This window comes from Panthera pardus, unplaced genomic scaffold (assembly GCF_024362965.1).
Source record: "Panthera pardus isolate Hobbes unplaced genomic scaffold, ASM2436296v1 HiC_scaffold_12, whole genome shotgun sequence".
Lineage (NCBI taxonomy): Eukaryota > Metazoa > Chordata > Mammalia > Carnivora > Felidae > Panthera > Panthera pardus.
Genome location: NW_026526677.1, coordinates 88,313,670 through 88,334,714, shown reverse-complemented (window position 1 = coordinate 88,334,714; position 21,045 = coordinate 88,313,670). Strand labels below are relative to the sequence as shown.

General features: G+C 45.3%; 1 protein-coding gene across 4 annotated transcripts in view; it reads left to right on the top strand.

Annotated features, from left to right (window-relative positions):
- Positions 1-20,560, top strand: part of APLP2 (amyloid beta precursor like protein 2) — an 86,926-nt gene extending 66,366 nt beyond the window's left edge. For 2 of the 4 annotated variants that reach the window (XM_019421420.2, XM_019421418.2), the window contains 11 exons: positions 2,674-2,804; positions 4,170-4,244; positions 5,466-5,624; positions 6,696-6,824; positions 9,453-9,552; positions 11,084-11,236; positions 12,803-12,838; positions 15,894-15,979; positions 17,152-17,226; positions 17,602-17,757; positions 19,048-20,560. In XM_019421420.2, the coding sequence (XP_019276965.1) occupies positions 2,674-2,804; positions 4,170-4,244; positions 5,466-5,624; positions 6,696-6,824; positions 9,453-9,552; positions 11,084-11,236; positions 12,803-12,838; positions 15,894-15,979; positions 17,152-17,226; positions 17,602-17,757; positions 19,048-19,149 (1,202 nt within the window). In that variant the 3' untranslated portion in view covers positions 19,150-20,560. The remainder of the gene's footprint in view (positions 1-2,673; positions 2,805-4,169; positions 4,245-5,465; positions 5,625-6,695; positions 6,825-9,452; positions 9,553-11,083; positions 11,237-12,802; positions 12,839-15,893; positions 15,980-17,151; positions 17,227-17,601; positions 17,758-19,047) is intronic. The other 2 variants (XM_019421421.2, XM_019421419.2) reach the window with 1 other exon arrangement.
- Positions 20,561-21,045: the final 485 nt, after the last annotated feature.

Genomic DNA, 21,045 nt, shown 5'->3' with positions numbered 1-21,045 from the left:
GCAGCCTTACCCTTGGCTGTGTCTAGTTGAAAGGCACAGGGGTGAGCAGATCAGCCATGAGTTCTGCACATTCTTGTTTCCATTCTTTCCTCCCATTCTCGTCCTTGAGTTACCCTGTCGCCCACCCCCATGGTGCATGTTGGCTGAGGGGGACACTGCTCTTCACACTAGGGACACCAGGAATACTCCTGGGAGTCCGGAGTCCTGAAATCTCTTGCTGTCTGCGTTCTGTGGGGAGAGTTCTGCAGCTGAGTGGTGGTAACTGTTTTTCCGATAGTTTGGCAATGTTGGATCATGCAGAGCTTTAGGAAGTGAAAGAATTTTAGTTCGTGTGTCCTTTGGTCACGGAGGAAATTCAGTGGTTCAGCTGAGTTGGGTTTACTTAGACATGGGTAGGAGAAGCTTTGCTTTTCTCCGTGGTTACCCCCCTTCCTTTCTAAGGCCCTCTTTCTCTTATCTTGCAGTGCTAGCCCATGGGTTTGGAAGATCCTCAGGCTGGACACTCATTTCTTGGTTCTGATTCTGGAACTCGTTAGAATAATGAATTGCTGGTCGTTCCCGGTATTTGCTCTTACGATTTTTGGCTGTCGCTTCTGGTGGATTTTCATTCAAATACCAACCTGTTCCTTTTTTCTCCCCCGCCCAAAAGATTTTTAAATCTTAATATTATATGGTGTGCTTTAGCACCTCCACTCCAGCTGCTGCTCTGTGGAGAGACTGTTTTTATTAGAAATCATTGGAAATGTGGAAACAGAATGAGTCCTGAGGGAACTTTGATGGCAGAAACTTTTATTCAGGAAAGATGTGGAGACAGAAATTATTGTGGTATTTCCTATTTTATAAAATTACTTAAAATAAGGGGCAACAAGACATTATTTGGGGGTGAAGCCTGAGGAATCAGGGGTCATTAAAGATCTCACTGAATATGGGAGGTAGTTGTTCCCGTAAAGGGTCAGATAGATAGTGCCGTAAGGTGCTGTGGGGTGGCACTTCCCCAGAGCGTTAGTGGTTTTCCAGTCTGCAAAATTGTAGTTTCCTGATGCGTGTAGTTGGGAGGACTTGCCACAGAGAAATTGTGTTCATGTACTTGTGGGGTTCCTGGCTTGAGTGTTCTGAGAGCCCAGAAGTATCACTGTGCCACCGGCCAAGTTTGTGCTCCCCTCTGAAGGGGTCTGAGGTGGGCGGATGTGCTGGTTTTGTGAGCCAGTTTTCATAGGGACAGAAGGGTGGGTGCCCTTGCATCTTCAGAGCCGGACCTCTTGGGCTGCAATGCCTTTACCTTTTTCTTCCCGGAGGTGGAGGCAGCTTGGGTTTTGTATAATCTTTGCCTAGCCCAGTGATACGAACCAAAGACTGTCTCCAACACACAAGCCTTTAAGCCGCAGATGTGCGTTGCTGATGGCAACGTGCTCATTGGCACTGATGGACTTCAGTGCTTTGAAATTCTCTCAGCTGAACTTTTGAGTATCGGGGAATGTGGTTTGTGAAGCTGTATATTCTAATTTAGTTAATCTGAAAATTGGCTGTGATGATCCTCTTTAGCTTATGTAGGAGCCAAATATTCTTGACAAGATTTTAGTTATAGCTTTTAGGTTTAGAGCTAAGTAAAAATGCCTTGACGGAAGAACTTTGGAGTGGCTGGCTGATTTGTAGTCACATTTGTCAGGTCTACAGTTGTCTTAGTTGTTTTAGTGTCATATTACAGTTATGCAGTTCTGGAAATTAGGTGAACTTCTTTGTCTCTGAACTGAAATTTGTTGGGTTTGGTATTTGCTGTCCACTGAGCTCTAATATTATGATACAGAAAATTGTACAAGTAAGTTTTCTATCCGTCCTCCCTGGCTTGGGAAATTGGGAGTGAACTGGGCTAATAAGAGTTTTTCATAGGGATTTCTTTAGGGATTGAGCAGGTAAACTTGTCCTCTCAAACCTTTCCTTTGTGAGGTTAAGCTCCCTGTGCAGATATCCACTTGCCTGGGGTCAGTAAGACCTTCCACTTGAGGAGCAGTGAGGAAAGGGTATTCTAATGGGTTTCCCCTCTAGTGGGTGAAGGCCTGGGAAGGCCAGCAAGCCCAGCGTGTCTTCACACTCTGTGGTGAATCCTTGTCAAATACAGCAACTTAATGTTGTCCCTCATCCTTGATGTGAAAGGCTAAGACTTGTTCAGTCATATTGAAAACTAAAAAAAACTATAGCTAGAGCAGTTTGGACTTTGCCTACCCAGTCTATATGCAAAGAGCATGCAGCACTGAAGTTTCTTTCAAAATGGAGCTTTTGTGGAAGTTGCCTTTGCAGGCCTGATGTCTGCCCTTGTCTCTGGCCAGAAGCGATCAGTGACAGCAATAAGTAATTCGTTTTTAGGTTCTAAGGTTTCAGGAACTGAGGGAAGATGTAGAAGTGATTTCCTTTTCTCCCCCTGAAGCCTTAAGTAGATGCCAAGGACACCAAGGGGGCACAGACTGGCCTGGTGGCTGAATGTCACAGAAGGAAAGGGGAGCAGTGCGCCCTAACCAAGTGGAGTCTTGGCAGACAGGAGCACCTTGTACCGTGAGCGTGGTGCGAGATAAACTAGTCTGTTCTGCAGGTCCTGGGTTTGATTTCTTTCCTAGGGCACAGTGCACTTTCAATGTTGGGCCTGGCCCCCAAAGGGAACCCCCTCTTGTTTTGTTCCAGTTCCCCCAACTCCTCTGCCAACCAATGATGTTGATGTGTATTTCGAGACCTCTGCAGACGATAACGAACATGCCCGCTTCCAGAAGGCTAAGGAGCAGCTGGAAATACGGCACCGCAACCGAATGGACAGGGTAAACCGTGGCACTCCCCTTCTGTTACAGGTGTTCGGCACTGGGTAGTAGGGTTTTCATAGTGGAAGAAAAGGGTCACCGCCGTCCTAGATTGTCACTCTGTGTTAGGACAGGTGAAGTGTGAGAGTATAAGCAGGTCTCCCTTCTGGGTGTGACTAGCCCCTCCCCTCTGCCCCATCTCCATCTCCATGATAATACAATTAGCCTCTGAATGCTTTATTGGGTTCAGACTACGGAGTACTTCCTGTAACCATTATGTTCTTGTTATTTTTCTTTGCTATTAACTGGCTTTAAAAATTTTTTTCTTCTATGGAGGGAAAATTTATATCATTGTTGTAAACAGAAAGCTAGTATCATTTGCCATTTAGAACTAGGTAAATGTAAAAATATATTAGATGAAAGCAAACCTGTATTAGTATATTCTAGCTTAGATACTGTTGTCTGCTGAAGGCTCTGAGTCTTGAGATGCTTTCTTTTTTCTTTCTTTTTTTTTTAAGATTTTATTTTTAAGTAACCTCTACACCCGGTGTGGGGCTTGAATTTACAACCTCGAGATCAAGAGTCACACGCTCCACTGACAGAGCCAGCCAGGCGCCCCTCGGGATGCTTTCTTAAAAAAGTTACAAGTGTTAGAGCAACATGAGCACCACAGTGCAGCTTTCTCCTAGTTACTGAGAAAGACTGAAAGAAAATTGAAAAGAATTTCTTAGGTCTGAATACCACCTAAAATCTCATACATTACCATGTGCCAGGCTTGTACTTTTGGAAATGTTTGTTGACTCTACTTTATCCAAACAGTTCTGAGAAGTAGGTATTAAATGCACCCCCCACCCCCTTTTTTATGTGTGTGAGGAGACTAAGGCACAGAGACTTTAAAAAAAATTTTTTTTTAACGTTTATTTATTTTTGAGAGAGAGAGACAGAGTGTGAGAGGAGCAGAGAGAGAAAGGGAGACACAGAATCTGAAACAGGGTCCAGGCTCTGAGCTGGCAGCACAGAGCCTGACGTGGGGCTAGAACTTGGGACCAGCAAGATCATGACCTGGGCCAAAGTCAGAAGCCCAGCTGACTGAGCCACCCAGGCGCCCCAAGGCACAGAGACTTTTAAATAACTTGCCCGGGGTTATAGAATGGGGAGGTTATGGAATTGAGGCTCCGTTTGCTGATGGTTGGAGTCCAGGACCTTCTGAGACAGTAATTCTGTGAAGGAGCTAAAACTGCTGTGAGCTTGTGAGGGATCACATGAGGCGATTTCCTTTTGCACAGTTTCCTACATTAGATTTCAGGGCCTGGCAGTATTGTTAGAAAATGGGGGGATTGTTTTAGAGATGACTCTCTGGTGATACTGGCTTTGACCTTTTTCTAGGTAAAGAAAGAATGGGAAGAGGCTGAGCTTCAGGCCAAGAACCTCCCGAAAGCAGAAAGGCAGACTCTCATTCAGGTAAGATGTGTTTTCCAGGGACATAATCTCTGAAGTCCAGTCAGAGCCACATTCCCAGGAAATTACCGTTTGACACCTTTCGCTTAGTTGAGAGCTTATCTTACAGCAAGTTTTAACTGCCTTCCCCCTCCCCACCCCCACCTCCCAACTAGCATTCTCTAGAATTGATCACCAATGGTAGAAGGAAAGCAGGGGACCAACCAGTGTACCTAATTCATGCCAGGAAGCAAACCTTAGCTGGCTGTGTTTGTTAATTCTGCTCTCCTGGCAAAAATCCTCAATTCATCTTCATTCTTAGGCTGTGACTTGTTTTTCAGCAGCATTGAATTTTATTTATTTATTTATTTATTTATTTATTTATTTATTTATTTATTTATTGACTTCTTGAAAAGTCAAAGTCAGACAATAAAACAGTGATGCCAGTTCATCTCGGGCTTTGCAAGAATGTAACATTAGAATCAGCAGCAGCACCCACCCCACCCCCCACCCCCCCAATAGAACAGAGTGTTGTTAGGAACAGGGATTGCAATTTATAAGACTGGTTTGGGTTTCATAAAGCTGATTGCATTTAAATCAGTTTGTGTTTATGATGAACTGAAATCTTCTCAGGAGGTTAACACTCTGTTGGAACACCTTTTCTTTCTTAGCAATCATCTAGAAAATCTAAGAGTTAATTTCTATGCAGCCAGTGCATCCTGTGCAGGGAAATTTAAAATTTAGTTCCACAGCCTTAAACTTTACCTTTCAGCCTGGCCAGGTTTTCCACAGACAACTTGCCCTTCAGGACATCAGTGTGAATGACTCAGCATAACCTACCACATTACTGGGATATATTTCAAAATATAGTTCCTGTTGGTCTGTGTCTCAGGATTCGGATCTGGGGTGCCTTTGCCACAATGTGGAAAGGGCAGCATTCCTTCTTGCACAGGGCACGTTGCGAAAGCCCGCATAGGGGCTTGCCACACTAGTGATTTCAGGAGCAAAAGTGCTAAGAAGTCCACTGCCCCTCAGATTTAACATGCTCTCATTAGATTAGGAAGTAATTTTCCTGACAACAATCAGAGTATATTTACGTCTGTCTTACCCTTGCTTAACTCTTCTGGACCTGTTACCGGCTTACACAGGCTCTAGGTGAGGAGGCATAGTCCTGGGGTATCGCTGTTTGCTTAGACTTCCTCCAGGTACCATGAATTTCACGTTGTTCCTGCCTTCTTGGTTTAGCACTTCCAAGCTATGGTTAAAGCCCTAGAGAAGGAAGCAGCCAGCGAGAAGCAGCAGCTGGTGGAAACCCACCTGGCTCGGGTGGAAGCTATGCTGAATGACCGCCGCCGCATGGCTCTGGAGAATTACCTGGCTGCCTTGCAGTCTGACCCACCACGGGTGAGTGGTGTGCAGAGCCCAGAGAACAGTATACTCGAGGTCACCTCCTCTAAAGCAGCGTATGTGTAGAACATGTATGATGACCTGACACGGGTCAGCAAAAAAATTACATTTTTATGACGAGTTCTGGCAAGGGAAGAGAGGTAAGGAGAGAAGAAGGGAAAAAAGGTGTCATGTTCTAGTATGTTCTTACGTCACCTTAGCATTACACTTTATGCTTGCATATGCCACCAGTGATATGGAAGTGTCTTACCCTGGAAAAGCATAATCTGAGGATATGGGTTGGTAGTTACTCAATTATTGAATTTTTATAGTAGCTTTTTTTAATGCTTATTTTTGAGAGAGAGAGAGAAAGACAGATTGTGAGTGGGGGAGGGGCAGAGAGAGAGGGAGACACAGAATCCGAAGCAGGCTCCAGGCTCCGAGCTGTCAGCACAGAGCCCGACGTGGGGCTCAAACCCGAACCACGAGATCATGACCTGAGCCAAAGTCGGACGCTTAACCGACTGAACCACCCAGGCGCCCCTTATAGTAGCTTTACTTTCAAAGAATAAAAACTTGCCTTTTGAACATGCTGTTGTAATAAGATTATGAAGAAAAGGGTAAAGGGACTTACATCGAAGCCCCTGGTGCTGGTGGTCTCGTGCTTCTTTATCCCTCTGCTCTAACCTACCTTGCTTTTGGGGGATGGAAATACTGGGAAGAATGGTATTGGTATCCTTCTTAGGTGAGCAAGCAGAGCCTTTTCTGGGTGACACAGGGACTGCCTACCTTGCAATTTAAGGTGTCGGACACTGAGCTTAGGAAAGAGGACAGATTGAGAGGGCTAGAGATTCTGGAAAATACTGTTCCTTAAGGAGCCAACATAACTTTGGAACTTAGTTTTTGGTACATTGTGTAGAAAGGTAGTTTCTTCTTACTTGAGAAGCTTAAAAGCTTTAAAAAGCACAGCTTTCCTTCTTGGTGCCCGGCTGGCTTTTACATTCTTAGGTGAGTTTTTTAAGCCTTGCTTTCCTGCCTGTTTTCAGTTCTCTAGTGCCTGGATATTCAAACTGCTGTTCTCTCTTGCAGCCTCATCGCGTCCTCCAGGCCTTGCGGCGTTACGTCCGTGCTGAGAACAAAGACCGTCTGCATACCATCCGTCACTACCAGCATGTGTTGGCAGTTGACCCAGAGAAGGCAGCCCAGATGAAATCCCAGGTACACTAGACACAGTCGAAATTGCCGCAGGAGAGTGTCTCTAGCGGGGAGAAGCCGCTTCGACCGTTGGTTGGGCAACACTGATAGCTGTGCTTGGAAAGTGATAAATGGCTTCCAAAGACATTATTAGATTACAAGAGGTGGTTTTTGCAAAAATACAGTTTCTAAGATCTCTTTTCCATACTTTGTTCTATTAAGTCCTTTCTCCGTAAAGAGTTTCTGAAAGTTTAGTGGAAAAACTAGACTATCTATCGTGTAGTATTTTACAGAAAAACAGCCATTTTTATATAGTGAGACTAGAAGGAAAGGAGAGACCTTGATCAGTGTATTAAATTAACAACTAGGGAATGAGTTGTGTGCCAGCAAGATCATAGTGCCACACCAGATGGCCCAGGAAGTGGAACTCTCTCCCTTGCAGACCTCGGGGGGAAACCCCAGCTGTCCCGTGTGATATTCGCTCTGTGCTCTAAGCCCTTAGTTCCAGTGAAGCTTGGCTGCTGAATTACATGAACTTCTGCATGTTCCCTGTGGTGTTATCTACACTCTGGGAAGTGGTGAATATGTTCAGCCTATTGTAATGTGCGCATTTGGTCTGGGATGTGAGTGTGGTGGTGTTCTTACCCCTCATGTGAGCTCAACAGCTCACCGTGAGGACACTGATGTCCAGTACCCTGCCCTGTGGTTCTTGTTCTCCTGTGGGCATAGGAACCGTCCTCAGTCAAATGGCTCCTTAATTCATCTGAAATATGACAATGTCCACACACGCCAAGACTGTGGGTGGTGCATTTTCAGTTTCCATTTGCATTTTTTCTCTCAGGCACTTATTACTCTGGTGCTTTCCCGTCAATTTACTTGATTGAAAGAATGGCAAATATAAAATTAAATTACTTTCATCCCTGCTTTTAAAGGTCAGAGAGACCTCAATCTACAATAAAAGCATCTTTCCATTTAATTTTTTTTCGTTTGGCCATGTTATATGGCTTCAAGCCCACATAATTAATCCATTGGCTTAGAGCACCCTCTTTAGGACGAGCATGGTAAGTGCCAGTGTAACCAGACAGGCATACCTCCCCTGACATGCCTCACTGTGGCCTTGGGGTGGACGTTAGCCCACATCACCTTTTATTTCCACCCCAAAACCTTCACAAGTAAATGACCAGTTTTGATGGCTTTTTTTTTCCTTTTTAAAAAGTATGAACAATCTGGAATTGTTGCATTCAGAAAAGGTAGTGAACTGTGGAACAGGGATGGTAGATAAGTCTTGATCACTCCTTAAAGTCAGGTTTATTTATACCTCAATGTAAAGTTTTGAAGGAATAACTAATCTAGTTAAATATGAATGAAGTAGTTCTGTTATTCACCATGATAATCATTTCAAGCAATTACTTCACTAAGCAAAATCCGTGAATGGCCCCCTCTCCATGCCAGTCTGCTTTTAGCCAGTGATTTCATTCCTTTTTTTACCCCATCTAATCTGACTGGTGGTAAAAATGGACTCTTTCCCTCTTTCACTCAGCAAAACCTTACCGAGTATCTCGCATTGTACAAATTAGGGTTCTTTTGGGGCACCTGGGTGGCTCAGTCGGTTGAGCATCTGTTTCTCAATAATAAATAAACATTAAAAAAAATTTTTTTTATAAAGAAATTTTAACGTTTATTCATTTTAGAGAGGGGGGGGGGGGGGGGACACAGAATCCGAAGCAGGCTCCAGGCTCTGAGCCGTCAGCACAGACTAATGCGGGGCTTGAACTCACGAGCCTCGAGATCATGACCTGAGCTGAAGTCAGACGCTCAACCGGCTGAGCCACCCAGGCACCCCTAAAATGAATAAACGTTAAAAAAAAACAAAAGATTAGGTTTCTTTTAAGCTCAATTAGTACAGTTAGTTAAGTGCCTCATATAAAAATCAAATGAATAACTGCCTAGTGAAAGGTTTTAAATTTTGTTTTTAACTCAGAACACTCTCTGGATAAATTCTCAGATTGCCAAGGGGTATTACACACAGTCTGCACATACTCCTATACAGCAGTCCCCCGTGATCGGAGGCTTCGCTCTCTGCGGTCCGCCGTGGCCCGGAAGTGAATGATCCTCCTGATGTATCATCAGGAGGTTAGTAGTAGCCTACCTTTATGTCACAGTGCTACGTCACTCATCTTGCTTCACGTGGGCATTTTATCATCTCACATTATCACAAGAAGAAGGGTGAATACAGTATAAGAAGGTATTTTGAGAAACAGAGACCCCATTAGTAACCTTTATTATAATTGTTCCACTTTATTATGTCATTGTTAATCTCTTACCTATGCCTAATTTATAAGTTGAGCTTTGTCATACAGGGAAAAAAACCCCAGTATACAGGGGACTCAGTATGGTCTGCAGTTTCAGGCGTCCATTGGAGGTCTTGGAATGTACCACCCACAGATAAGGGGGGACTGTTAGATTTCAGTGGTCAGTAAATAAGGATGGGGATTAATGGATTTCCTCTGCCTGGCTGCTTTGCTGGACTCTGCAGAGAATATACTTTTTCCGCTGATCTTTGCGGAAGTGTGTGCATGTGTCCTGTCTGCAAGCTTTGTCCTGGCCTGGCTCTGTTGGTAACGAGGTCTCTCCACCATACTATACTTCCAGGTGATGACACATCTCCATGTGATTGAAGAAAGAAGGAACCAAAGCCTCTCACTGCTCTACAAAGTACCTTATGTAGCCCAAGAAATCCAAGAGGAAATCGGTGGGTGCTGCGTTTGTACTGAGGTCTGTGAGGGACTTTGGCCAAGACTCAAGGGTGGCAGCAGTACAAGGGCCAGGAAGCTAGGCATTAGCACTCCAGGATTTAGGTCTGGAATTCACTGGGGCTTACGTGGCAAGTAAGGTCAAGGAGTAACCTGGGGACAGATGTACTGGCGGTGAGCCACAGAGCCTTGAGTTTCTTAACCTTTACTCTGTTACCGGAAGAAAAATTGAGGGTGTGAAATTGCAAGGGACCGGGGAGTTTCCTGTTGCCCTTTCCCCCTTAATTGCTGATGCATTTCAAGGCACCTATTTTACACACATTCTCACTTCCTCTCTCTCTTCTGGTCTTCTTTTTTTTTTTTTTTTTTGTTTGTTTGGCAAATATTTATTGTGTCTACTGTGTGTCACAGAGGGAAAATGGTGTAGACCGTATATCCTGGAGTCATGTTATAGTATGAGACAGACAGGAAAACAAGAAAAGGAGTGCCATGTGGGGGCATCAAATAGGGTGGAATGGTGGAGAGTGGCTGGGTGGTCAAGGGGTTTGTCTTGGGCGCAGTCACCTGGGACCCACATGACAAGAAGGAGCCATCCACGCAAAGACTACAAGGGGAAAAACATTGTTAGCAGAGGAAATGACTACTGCAGAGACCTGAAGATTAAGTCAAGTGTGGACACATTTGAGTAGATCAGTGTGACTAGAACATAGTGAGGGAGAAATGGGGCCAAAGAAGTTGGCAGAGACCAATTTGTTCAGAGATTTTAGCAAAATCAAGGAGTCTGGGTTTTATTCTAGGATAAATGGAAAGCTGTTAGAGAGCTTTAAACTAGGGAGTGACCAGATCTGAATTATGCTTTAAAAAAGAACATGAACTAAAGAAAAAATTACTTGGCTGCTATGTGCTATTAAAATTAGAAACCTGCCAGGAAGCAATTGTAAAAATCCAGGCGACAAATGCTGATCGTGGGCACTAAGATGGTAATGGAGGAAATAAACAGATGTGGGGGCTTTCGGGCACGTTGCAGACGAAGGGCGAACAGTGTGCTGCTGGGTTGGATGCCAGAGGTGAGGGACAGGAAGACATCGAGGGTAATGCCCAGCCTTCCATTGTCAGCAGCTGAGTGGATGGTGATGCCGCACTTGACTGAGGAAAAGCGTTCTCTTTATACATGATAAAATAGAAGTTGGACATTAAGTGGGGGTGTAAAGGGGGATGTTCAGTGAGCTGGAGGTCGGGCAGTAGATATGAGGTACAGATTTTCAGATCGTGGCCTATGGATGGCATTTAAAACTGTGCCGTCGGATGAAACCACTGAACCAGAGTGAGTTGGTAAAGAAGAGGAGTTCTGGGGCGCTGGGGTTCCGCGGTGCTACAGGGTCGGGGGTGCAGGCAGGAGGGAGTTGTCCACTGCGAGCTGGCGAGATGCTCCCCTCAGTAGATCCCAAGTTCTGTAATGCCATGAGTTAGCCTTGTTCACACTGGTGGTCCCTCTGAATGCCGCTTCCCTGCCATGCCTCTCTTTGTCAGATGAGCTGCTTCAAGAACAGCGTGCAGACATGGACCAGTTCACGGCCTCTATCTCAGAAACCCCCGTGGACGTCCGGGTGAGCTCCGAGGAGAGTGATGAGATCCCACCATTCCACCCCTTCCATCCCTTCCCGTCCTTACCTGAGAACGAAGGTGTGTATGATTGACAGCGCAGCTTCTCAGCGGCGCTGGGGGCGGGGATGGGCCGGTGGCCTGTGGTTGGAAAGTTGAAGGTAGAATTTTGAACCTGGGTTGTGTTAGGGGGGCTATTTTCTTGGTGACAGTTGGGCAGGGAGATGGAGACTGGATTCATTTAGCACCTACTGTGTGCAGGCACCATGCTGGGTGCCTTCAGATCCTTGGCTTCAGTATCACCATGAGGTTAGTAACATTTCTCCCACTTTAGAGAGATGGTTTGCTGAAATCCTCTTTTTTTTTTTTCTGGTCCTGTCAGCTGCCTTCAGAGTGTATGACACCTTGCATGTGGAAGTCACTCTGCTGCTTAAAGAGCACTTTCACGTTATATTAGGTCATTAGCTTTTCATAACAAGCTGGGGAGCAGGCAGTGGAGAGACGACAGAGGTGACTTTTCAAGGTGATACCTCTAGTGTTGGGGGTGATAAGAAGCCATGTCCCTCTGACTCTGTCTGGCACACTTTCTTCTATTCCTTTGCTGGGTCTTGATGTTTAAAAGGATCTTTAAAAGCTGTGGGTCTGCACCAGAAATAAACAAGCTGCTCAGCTCGGTGCCCTGAGACTAGGCTGTGGAATCAGTTTCTATTTATTTGTCTGCTGCTATTGCTGATGGTGGTGGTGATAAAAATAGTGGCCACAGCTATAGAGCCCTTATCATATGCCAGCTTTAGCTAAGCGCTGTGCACGGATGCTCTCATTTAATCCTCAAAATAGCCCTCTTAGGTAGGTACTGTGAGTGTCCTCATTTGGGGATTCCAAGATTTAAAGAGGTTAAGTGTCTGTCCAGGCTCACGTAGCCTGTGGGTGGAGAGTAAGGATTTGAACCCAAGCTGATGTGGTCCTGCAGTCCTGGGTACTGTCGCCTACCTCAGACCAGATGTAGCAGTGCTGGGACAGAGGCCTGAAGAAGGTACTGAATGGGGAGGATGGGGTACATCCAACTCAGCCTTCAGACTTAAACAGAATGCCTTCTGAACAAGTTACCCCAAAGGTACCAACTCGTACGGTTGACCCTGCGATAGTAAAATGGAATGTGAGAAAGGAGCCAGAGAAGTAAAGAGATCTCACTTTGTTCCTAAAACCTGCACTTACAAATCCCATACCTGCATGGGCTTGTAGGGTGGCCGTGCTTACGTATCCCATTTGGGGTGAGGGCATCTCGGACAGATCCGCACTAGGACCTTGTCTCCTTGTTAGAAAACCACAATCGATACTGACTGTATTTTTGTTATTTTCTAAGAAAAATAACTTTGTGGGCTAAGCTAAATAATTTGGGAATCTCCCCAAATTTCCCCCCAAGACAGACCTACTTCTTTCTCTCCTACCTTCCAGTCATATGTTGTAGCTCTTAACTGCTGGTTTGTTTATGGGATGTGTCAGGTGTGTTTTTAAGGAAGAATACTTTTTATTTACGTTATAGAGAAATTCTAAGATAGCAATTTTGAAAGAAGCCATTTTCTTTCTTAATCTCCTTTTTTGTGCTATTTTTTTTTTTTTTTTTTTTATTGTTTTCCTTTCTGCTAGACACTCAGCCGGAGTTGTACCATCCAATGAAAAAAGGTTGGTCTGTCAAAGATGTTCCCTTTAAGACCTCCATTCCTTTGCACTTCCCCCATGTGTCGGGAGGCTCATTTTCTGTTTCATACCATCACCTGAGATTTTTCCACCTCATTTCTCCAGATGTGGCTGTGAGGGGAGCCAGAGTGGCCTTGGGTCCAGCACTTAGAATCTGGTGTCAGTGGTACTGGTTACAAGGTGCCCATCCTAAACTTTCCTTCTGGATATCCAGAGAATACAGAGTAATCAAAACATATTTTTATGAGACATTTCTTCTGGGTAGATTTTTTTTTTTTTTAAGTTCATTTATTTTGAGAGAGCAAGAGAGCGTGAGTGGGGGAGGGGCAGAGAGCGAGAATCTGAATGAAGCAGGCTTTGCGCCCATCTCCCAAACCAAGGGATCGTGACCTGAGCTGAAACCACGAGTCAGACACTTAACTGACTGAACCACCCAGGCGCCCCTCATCCGGATAGATTTTTAAATGTATATTCAACTTAAACAGGTTGGGTGGAATTGCTAGTATATTTGAAAATATGCTTAATTTAGGGGCAGGTGGAGAGTCGGTTCCTTTTACCTCTTCCCCCCTGCCCATCCCCCTCACTGCTCCACTACATCTTGCCCTTTCCTTTCAGCTGTACCCAGCCCTGTGTCTGTGCCCACCTGTCTGTCGCCACTAGTCTCCGTCTTGACTTTAGCATTACTCAAAACACTTAGAAGCTGATGGATGGAACGGGTTGTGACAAGTGGACTCTTGCTGTGTGGTAGTGAGTGTCCAAGCTTCAGAACAGGCTGGGACTGTGTAAGCGCCACGCCGAGTGCCTCGCGTACGTGGCCTCACTTCATGCACTGAGCACACCTACTGGCCGGGGCTTTAGCTCTCTCTGACAGATTAGGCGGTTGGAGAAGCCTCAGACTGCATGATTCGCTCAGAGTCCTGACTGTAAGAAATGGAGGAATCCGAACTCAAACCCAGCTGCTTTGTCTTCAGAGCCTATGCAGTTTCTGTCACATAAAAGGCCGCTGCATTTCCCCAGCTTGTTGGGTGGTCCACAGTCCCAGGGTCATTGTGAATAAGTGCATATGCTTCATGTTCTCAGTGTGTGTTTTATGAGCCTGCTGACTTCGACCAGCTGTGGATGCACCACACGGTGTTCTCTAAGAATTTGATGTTGTGGTTTGTGCCACGGCTTTTTCTCAGAAGAGTGCAATTTCAATCCTGTAAAGATCACTTCTGTGTTAAATGCTTGGTTTTATTCTACCTGGATATGCCTCTTCTTGGAGGTGACTCTGAACCATGCATCCTAGGTATTTACAGATAAAGATGAATTTCCTGGAAGCTTACCTGGCTTTCGCCCACATACTTCAGTTGTTGTTAGTTGGAATAATTTAAACATTAACTTTTGTTTTCTTAACATCACTTGATTATGCCTTTTATAAAACCAAGGTGGTTTGGGTCAGTGTTTAAGAGAACACGTGAGTTTCACCACCAAAGGAATATCGGAACAGTCTAGACTGGTCATAGGACTTTAAATTAGTTGGTTCAGTGCCGTGTTATTTCTCATGTAGGATTCTGCCCTCTGACCTTTAAAATCCGGAGGAGGAGAGAGAAAGTGATGGAAGGGTTAGAATTTACTAGGCTTGTTCATCCACAGCCTTGCTGAGACAGCACCTTTCTAGATTCTTCCTTCTCAGTCGAAGTGCACTATTGCTGTTTCAGTGGCATTTTGAGACGATAAAAGCCAGGCCTGATTTAACTTACCCTAGAATCAAGTTGGGAAATTGCTCTTTAAGGTGAAAACTTTAGGAAAAACCAGTGTTATTTTGGGCTGCCTTCTGATGGGTGAACGCATTAGCTAGCCTGCACATTCCACACCTGCAGCAGCTGTTACTGGTGGTTCCGTGTCAACAACGAGCCTGGTTGTGAGCCGGAAGGCCTTGCTGTGGCCGGGCCTAGTGTCCGCCCGGGGACAGCAGTGCTTGGCATTTACTCATGTTTGAGTCCTACTCACATGCAGGTGATCACCTTAGAATGAGGAGTGTGCCATCCAGTTGATCTGTTTATAAGAGGTTCAAATTGCGGACGTTTATATTGAACTGTGTATCTTATTAATGAAAAACTCATAGAGTAGGTAGAAATCACATGCTTTCTGAAGCTAAAATAAGGAGGATCACTCCTCACTTTTCCTCTGCCTGGGTTCGTGCTGGGTTCAGTCGAGCCGCATCTTTGGATGCTGTCATTTGGCGTGCCACACACAAGTGATGTCGGCTCAGGTGATGTCTGACCTTGACAAGAGGAGTGTGGCTAGTCTTGCTCCCTTTACAGAAAGGAACCTTCCACCCTCGTGTTTGAATTCTCCCTGTCTGTGGAATGCTTCCTTCCTGCTCATTCTTGAATGACCACTGAAGATGTGACATCTGTGATCCAGGCCCTCAGAGGGTTGCAGGCTAGAGGGAGACACAGAAGAAAATGAGGATAAACAGTGATTTCGAGTGCTGTAAGCTGGAAATGTCTCCCAAGAGGAGCTGCAGCTTGAAGGACAACTAGGAAGGTTTGGAGGTCAGGGAGGGTATTTCAGGCAGAAAGAATTGCCTGTGGGATAAAATAAGATGCTTGAGACAAATGTGCACATTCATTGCTGGTGTGATGGTTCTTCCATCCAAAGGGAGCGAGCGCAGAGTGTTGAAGGAGCAGGTTGTGGGCTTATAGGCACTCGGTAGTATCACATACGGGTATTACATGTTTTTCTGTGCTAGAATGCCTCTGAACTCCACTTCTGTTTATCTTACAATAAACATTCTCTTCTGAAGGCTGTCATTCCGTTTTTCCAGGTTGGATATTAAGTAAGCACTCTCTCCTCCTCCATTAAACTCATCGGTCCTCTGAAAATGCCTGTACCATTCATCCTTATAGAGCACAGTGCATCCTCAAAAATGGGAACAAAGTAGCCTATCATGTCGCAGCGGGGGAGGTGATCAGTGAGGGCCCCTGCTTCTGTGAGGTTGGCATGAGATCAGCCCATCCTGGGAAACGCTCAGCTGTGATCTCTCTCCACACAGGATCTGGAGTAGGAGAGCAGGAAGGAGGACTGATCGGTGCTGAGGAGAAAGTGATTAACAGTAAGAATAAAGTGGACGAAAATATGGTGAGCCATTTCTCCCCTCCGCCCTGCCCTGTTTTAATTTTGAGACTAATTAGAATGAGTGGCATTGTTTTAGAGGCTTTCCAAATGAACCTCCCTGTGTTCACTTTCCATATGGTACAAGATGGGTGGACTCCAACTGGTCCCACAAATCTGCTGTATTCTTTAGCATCTGGGTATGAGAAGGAATAAAGAATTACTTTTCAGCCGTAGCTCTCCTCTTGCGATACAGTGGGGGAAATATATTTGTAACTAAAGATACGAATAAAATATGAAAGGCCATTTTCAAGTGAGTATAGAGATTTAATAACTTGTAAATGGAATAGAGTCGGGTTTGGTTCTTATATTGCCTTTGGTTTATACACACTATTAGTTATTCTATCATTTTCTATCACTGATATTTCTGGATTATTGTCAACTGAGTTTTTTTTTTTTGTTTCATTTTGTTTTTTTAATTTTGAGAGAGAGAGCACAAGCATGCACGTGAGCAGGGAGGGGCAGAGAGAGGGAGACACAGAAACTGAAGCAGGCTGTAGCCTCTGAGCTGTCAGCACAGAGCGCGACGCGGGGCTCAAACTCACGAACTGTGAGATCATGACCTGAATCAAAATCGGACACTTATCTGACTGAGACACCCAGGCGCCCCAATATTTATTTTTAATTGTTTTTAATATTTGTTTATTTTTGAGAGAGAGATAAATTGTGGGCAGGGGAGGGGCAGACAGGGAGGGGGACAGAGAACCTGAAGCAGGCTCCAGGCTCTGAGCTGTCAGCAGAGAGCCCGACAGGAGGCTTGACCCCACAAATCGCGAGATCATGACCTGAGCCGAAGTCAGCCGCCTAACTGAATGAGCCACCCAGGTGCCCCCTGAGTTTGATATTTAAACGTGAATTGTTGGTAATTTATCCTGTAATGTCACTCCATAGTGGTTACCTAAAGGAAAAGGCAAGTGGAAGCACTTAGGGAACTAGCTGCAATACAGTAACTTGTGTCCACACTTGCTTCTTTAGGGGTTTGGTGAGTGGATTTAGAAGGACGTGACAGAACTGCTTGGTTAGTGGGTATCCTCAGTATCCACCTCCCTCCACCAAATCATAAGTGGAGTAGAAAAGAAGCTCCGTTTATGCTTAATGTCCCCTTCCACCCAGTTGCTGACATTTTTGTACCATTTCAGGTCATCGACGAGACCCTGGATGTTAAGGAAATGATTTTCAATGCCGAGAGGGTTGGCGGCCTGGAGACAGAGCCGGTACGTACGTGTTCAGCTCCGGAACCTAAATGCCAGGTTTCCCATGGGTCTCGGGTGCTTCTCTCTTGTCTTCTCATTTCAAGTGGAAAACGGAGAGACGCTCGGTGTCTCAAACTCTCAAAGACCCCCATCCCCAATTTCCATACTTTTGGGTAAGAAAGCTAAAATTAGGATCTCGATGGAGATTGGAAAAAGTGGGAGTTCTCCTCATAGGGATAGTCCCTTGGAAAGCAGCATCTCAGAGTTCCCTCAGTGTCGGAGTCATGACTCTACAGGGGCCTGGCCCTCCTTGAGCTGCTGGTCTCCCGCTCGCCATCTTTCACATTGTGCGAAGAGTCGCTGAGACCTTGTCGCACATCTACTTTGTTATCGTAGGAATCCGTGGGGCCACTGCGGGAGGACTTCAGTCTGAGCAGCAGCGCCCTCATCGGGCTGTTGGTCATTGCAGTGGCCATCGCCACGGTCATAGTCATCAGCCTGGTGATGCTGAGGAAGAGACAGTATGGCACCATCAGCCATGGGATTGTGGAGGTGAGTAGCAGGGGCTCTCTTGTGACTTGGCCTTGAGGTGGTGATGGTTTGCTCTGTGCAGTCAGGGAGGCTTATGGAATTCAGACATCTTAACTTCGTGGGTGCTGCACTTCAATTAAATTACTCACTGGATTATTAGATCATGTTTTGGAAGTCAGTCCCAACCGAATTATGTTGGTCCTATCACAAAGGGCTGTTGCCAGCTCCGACGGTGAATGTGAGGAAACCATAAGAGCGTTTTATGCTGCAGAGGGTGAAAACTTCCTGAGTGTTTTCTTCTTTCAGGTATGTTAGATATTTGAGAATGAGGACCGTTGATACTCTTTTTTATTTTTGTTCTTGTTACTGACTTGTTTTTTTAAGGAGCAAACCAGGTATACGACCAATCAGGCAACCCTGGCAATCATGAATCTTAAAAATATGAAATAGAAGTAATATTTTTTTTAACAGCGGAGAAAAGCAACAGGAAATTTAGAGCCAGAGCAGGCTGTTTTCTGTTCCGTCTTCTGCTGGTTCATAATTAGAACTGCTTACCACTCATTTTGTGGTGGGGGATGGGAATGGCCGGGGTGTCTTGGTTCCAGAAAACAAATACAGTAAAGAATACGGTACGGGGCACCTGGGTGGCTCAGGCGGCTGAGTGTCCAACTTCGGCTCAGGTCATGATCTCACGGTTTGTGAGTTTGAGCCCCGCGTCGGGCTCTGTGCTGACAGCTCAGAGCCTGGAGCCTGTTTCGGATTCTGTGTCTCCCTCTCTCTCTGCCCCTCCCCTGCTCACTCCCTCTCTCCCTCTCTCTCAAAAATAAATAAACAAACAAACAAACAAAAAAAAAAATATGATACCCTCTGGAAAATTGGTTCAGATGTATGTCCACCTCCTGCTGGACACCGACTTCATTGTGGAATTTCAGAGCTGGAAAAGACCCCAGGGATCTTGGGGTCCCAGTCCTTATTTTCTAGGGAACGCTCCCCTGTGCTGTCCTAAACAGTAAGTAGCAGTACCGAGACATGGTCGTCACCGTGGTGCTAGTAAATTCAATTCACTCTGTTCTCTAACTCGGACCAAGCTTTCAGGACTTGCACTTTCAGAAGCCTCTCTGACCCTCTTCTTTTCTTTCTCCTCCTCCTGTGTCCTCCCCACCAGCTCTTGTGTGGTGTCCCCAGTGGAAATGGGACACCCGGTTGACCTCGCTTCCCAGGGGAGTGCACAGCAAACACCTTAGGTCTTCTGACGTCCTGTGCAATTCTCTTGTGGTACAGTGCAGTGATATTCCGTCTCTGTTCCTCCAGGTTGACCCAATGCTCACCCCAGAAGAGCGTCACCTGAACAAGATGCAGAACCATGGTTATGAAAACCCGACCTACAAATACCTGGAGCAGATGCAGATTTAAGTGGGAGAAAGCAAGTGGCAGTGCCTGCTGGGGGAGGTGCTGCAGGTGGGCTAGAAGGGGTCCAGCATTTTGGATCAACTACTGGACCAGCAGTGCTTCCAGAGGATTCATCTGATGTGCAGACCTTCTGGATTGTTAGGACTCTAAAGTACTACTGTAGAATCACAATCTCCATTCTTTTAAATGGGTGAAAAATGTTAATATAACAATATATGATATATAAACCTTAAATGAAAAAATGATCTATTGCAGATATTTGATGTAGTTTTCTTTTTTTAAATTAATCAGAAATCCCACTTCCATTGTATTGTCTTACATACGCGCTCTGTAAATGGGAAATGTTGGTTTTTGGTGATAGACTGTATATGCAGGCCGTTCCAGCTGTATTGTATGCGTCACTCCTTTAGGCTCATTCACTGTCCTGGTTTTTATTAGGAAAAATAAAAAATAAAAAACCTAAGGCAGTATTCCCTTGTTAAATGAGCTAGCTTTCAGAAAGTTGCCCAGAAACTAAATGTTAAGGGGAACCGTGATTGACCGTTCAAACACTTCATGATACTCTTGCAAAATTATTTTAAAGGACCAGTTCTTTGGAAGTCAGGTGTTCCCAGTGCTGGGTACCTTGGTGTCCCAAGGAGGTTAAAAGCATTTGAGCCCCGGCATCTTTTAGTGAGAGCCTCACGTATACAGGTTAGGGCATCCACTACTGCTTTCCTTCTGAATCCAGTTCTTCCACAGAAATTAGCCTGTAGTTTGTATATGACGTTCTTCCACTGTCTGCCGTTACTGACCGTAGCTTTTTACTGCTCACTTCCCTTCCAAGTAACGTCCATATGTGCTGTCTTTTCCCCTTTGGACATTTTCCCCCGGAAGGCACTGGCCCTCAACCCTCTCCACTGTACCTTGACTTCTCTGCCCACCCTCGCCTGGCACCAGCCTCTCTGCTGTTCAAAGACCACAGTGGTAGGTGGCCATGCGCCTGGGAGGGAAGGTGGGGGGGCTTGCTTTGACGTGCAAGGAGGATGTTCCATGTTTTATGCGAAACGCTCTGTAGACACCGTGGAAAATTTTGGAGATTGTTTCCTTCACCTGAGTCTTTGTGATGCTTGTATAGTGGATGATGCTCACAGCTTTTTCTTTTTCTTCTGTTTTTGTTTCTTTCCTTTTTTTTCTCCTCCCCTCTCCCCCTCTTTTTTTTTTTAATTCTGAAGGTTCTGGTAACCTGTGGTGTATTTTTTTCTATTTTCCTGTGACTTTTTTTTTTTTTTTTTTTGTCTGTCTTCTTCTTCCTCCCCTTCACCTTATCCATGTGTCTTCCCACTATGCACAGATAAAGTTCACCCACAAACTCCTTAATCTGATCTGTGGAGAATGTACAGTTTAAACACATCAATAAATACTTTAACTTCCACCAAGACTCCTTGTGTCATTGGCCCGCTGTTAATCCGTGGTGACGGTTTTAACCCTTCTGCCCTCCAGACTCTGGGTGTCGTCCTTCCCTAGGGGACTGCCGAGCCACACCGCAGGGGCAGGGGTTCGTTCGATCCAGCGAGTTAGGCTCTTAGGCTTTAATTCCACTTTTCATTTAAAAACTAAGGGAACTTAGCAGAAACCCATGGGGGAGGGGAAGGAAAAAAAAAAGGTTAGAGTGGGAGACAGCCAAAGCATAAGAGACTCTTAAAAACTGAGAACAAATTGAGGGTTGTTGGGGGGTGGGAGGGAGGGGAGGGTGGGTGATGGGTATTGAGGAGGGCACCTTTTGGGATGAGCACTGAGTGTTGTATGGAAACCAATTTGACAATAAATTTCATATATTGAAAAAAATAAAATAAAAACTAAGGGAGCCCTGCTGGCTCAGTCAGTGGAGCATGTGGCTCTTGATCTTGGGGTTTTAAC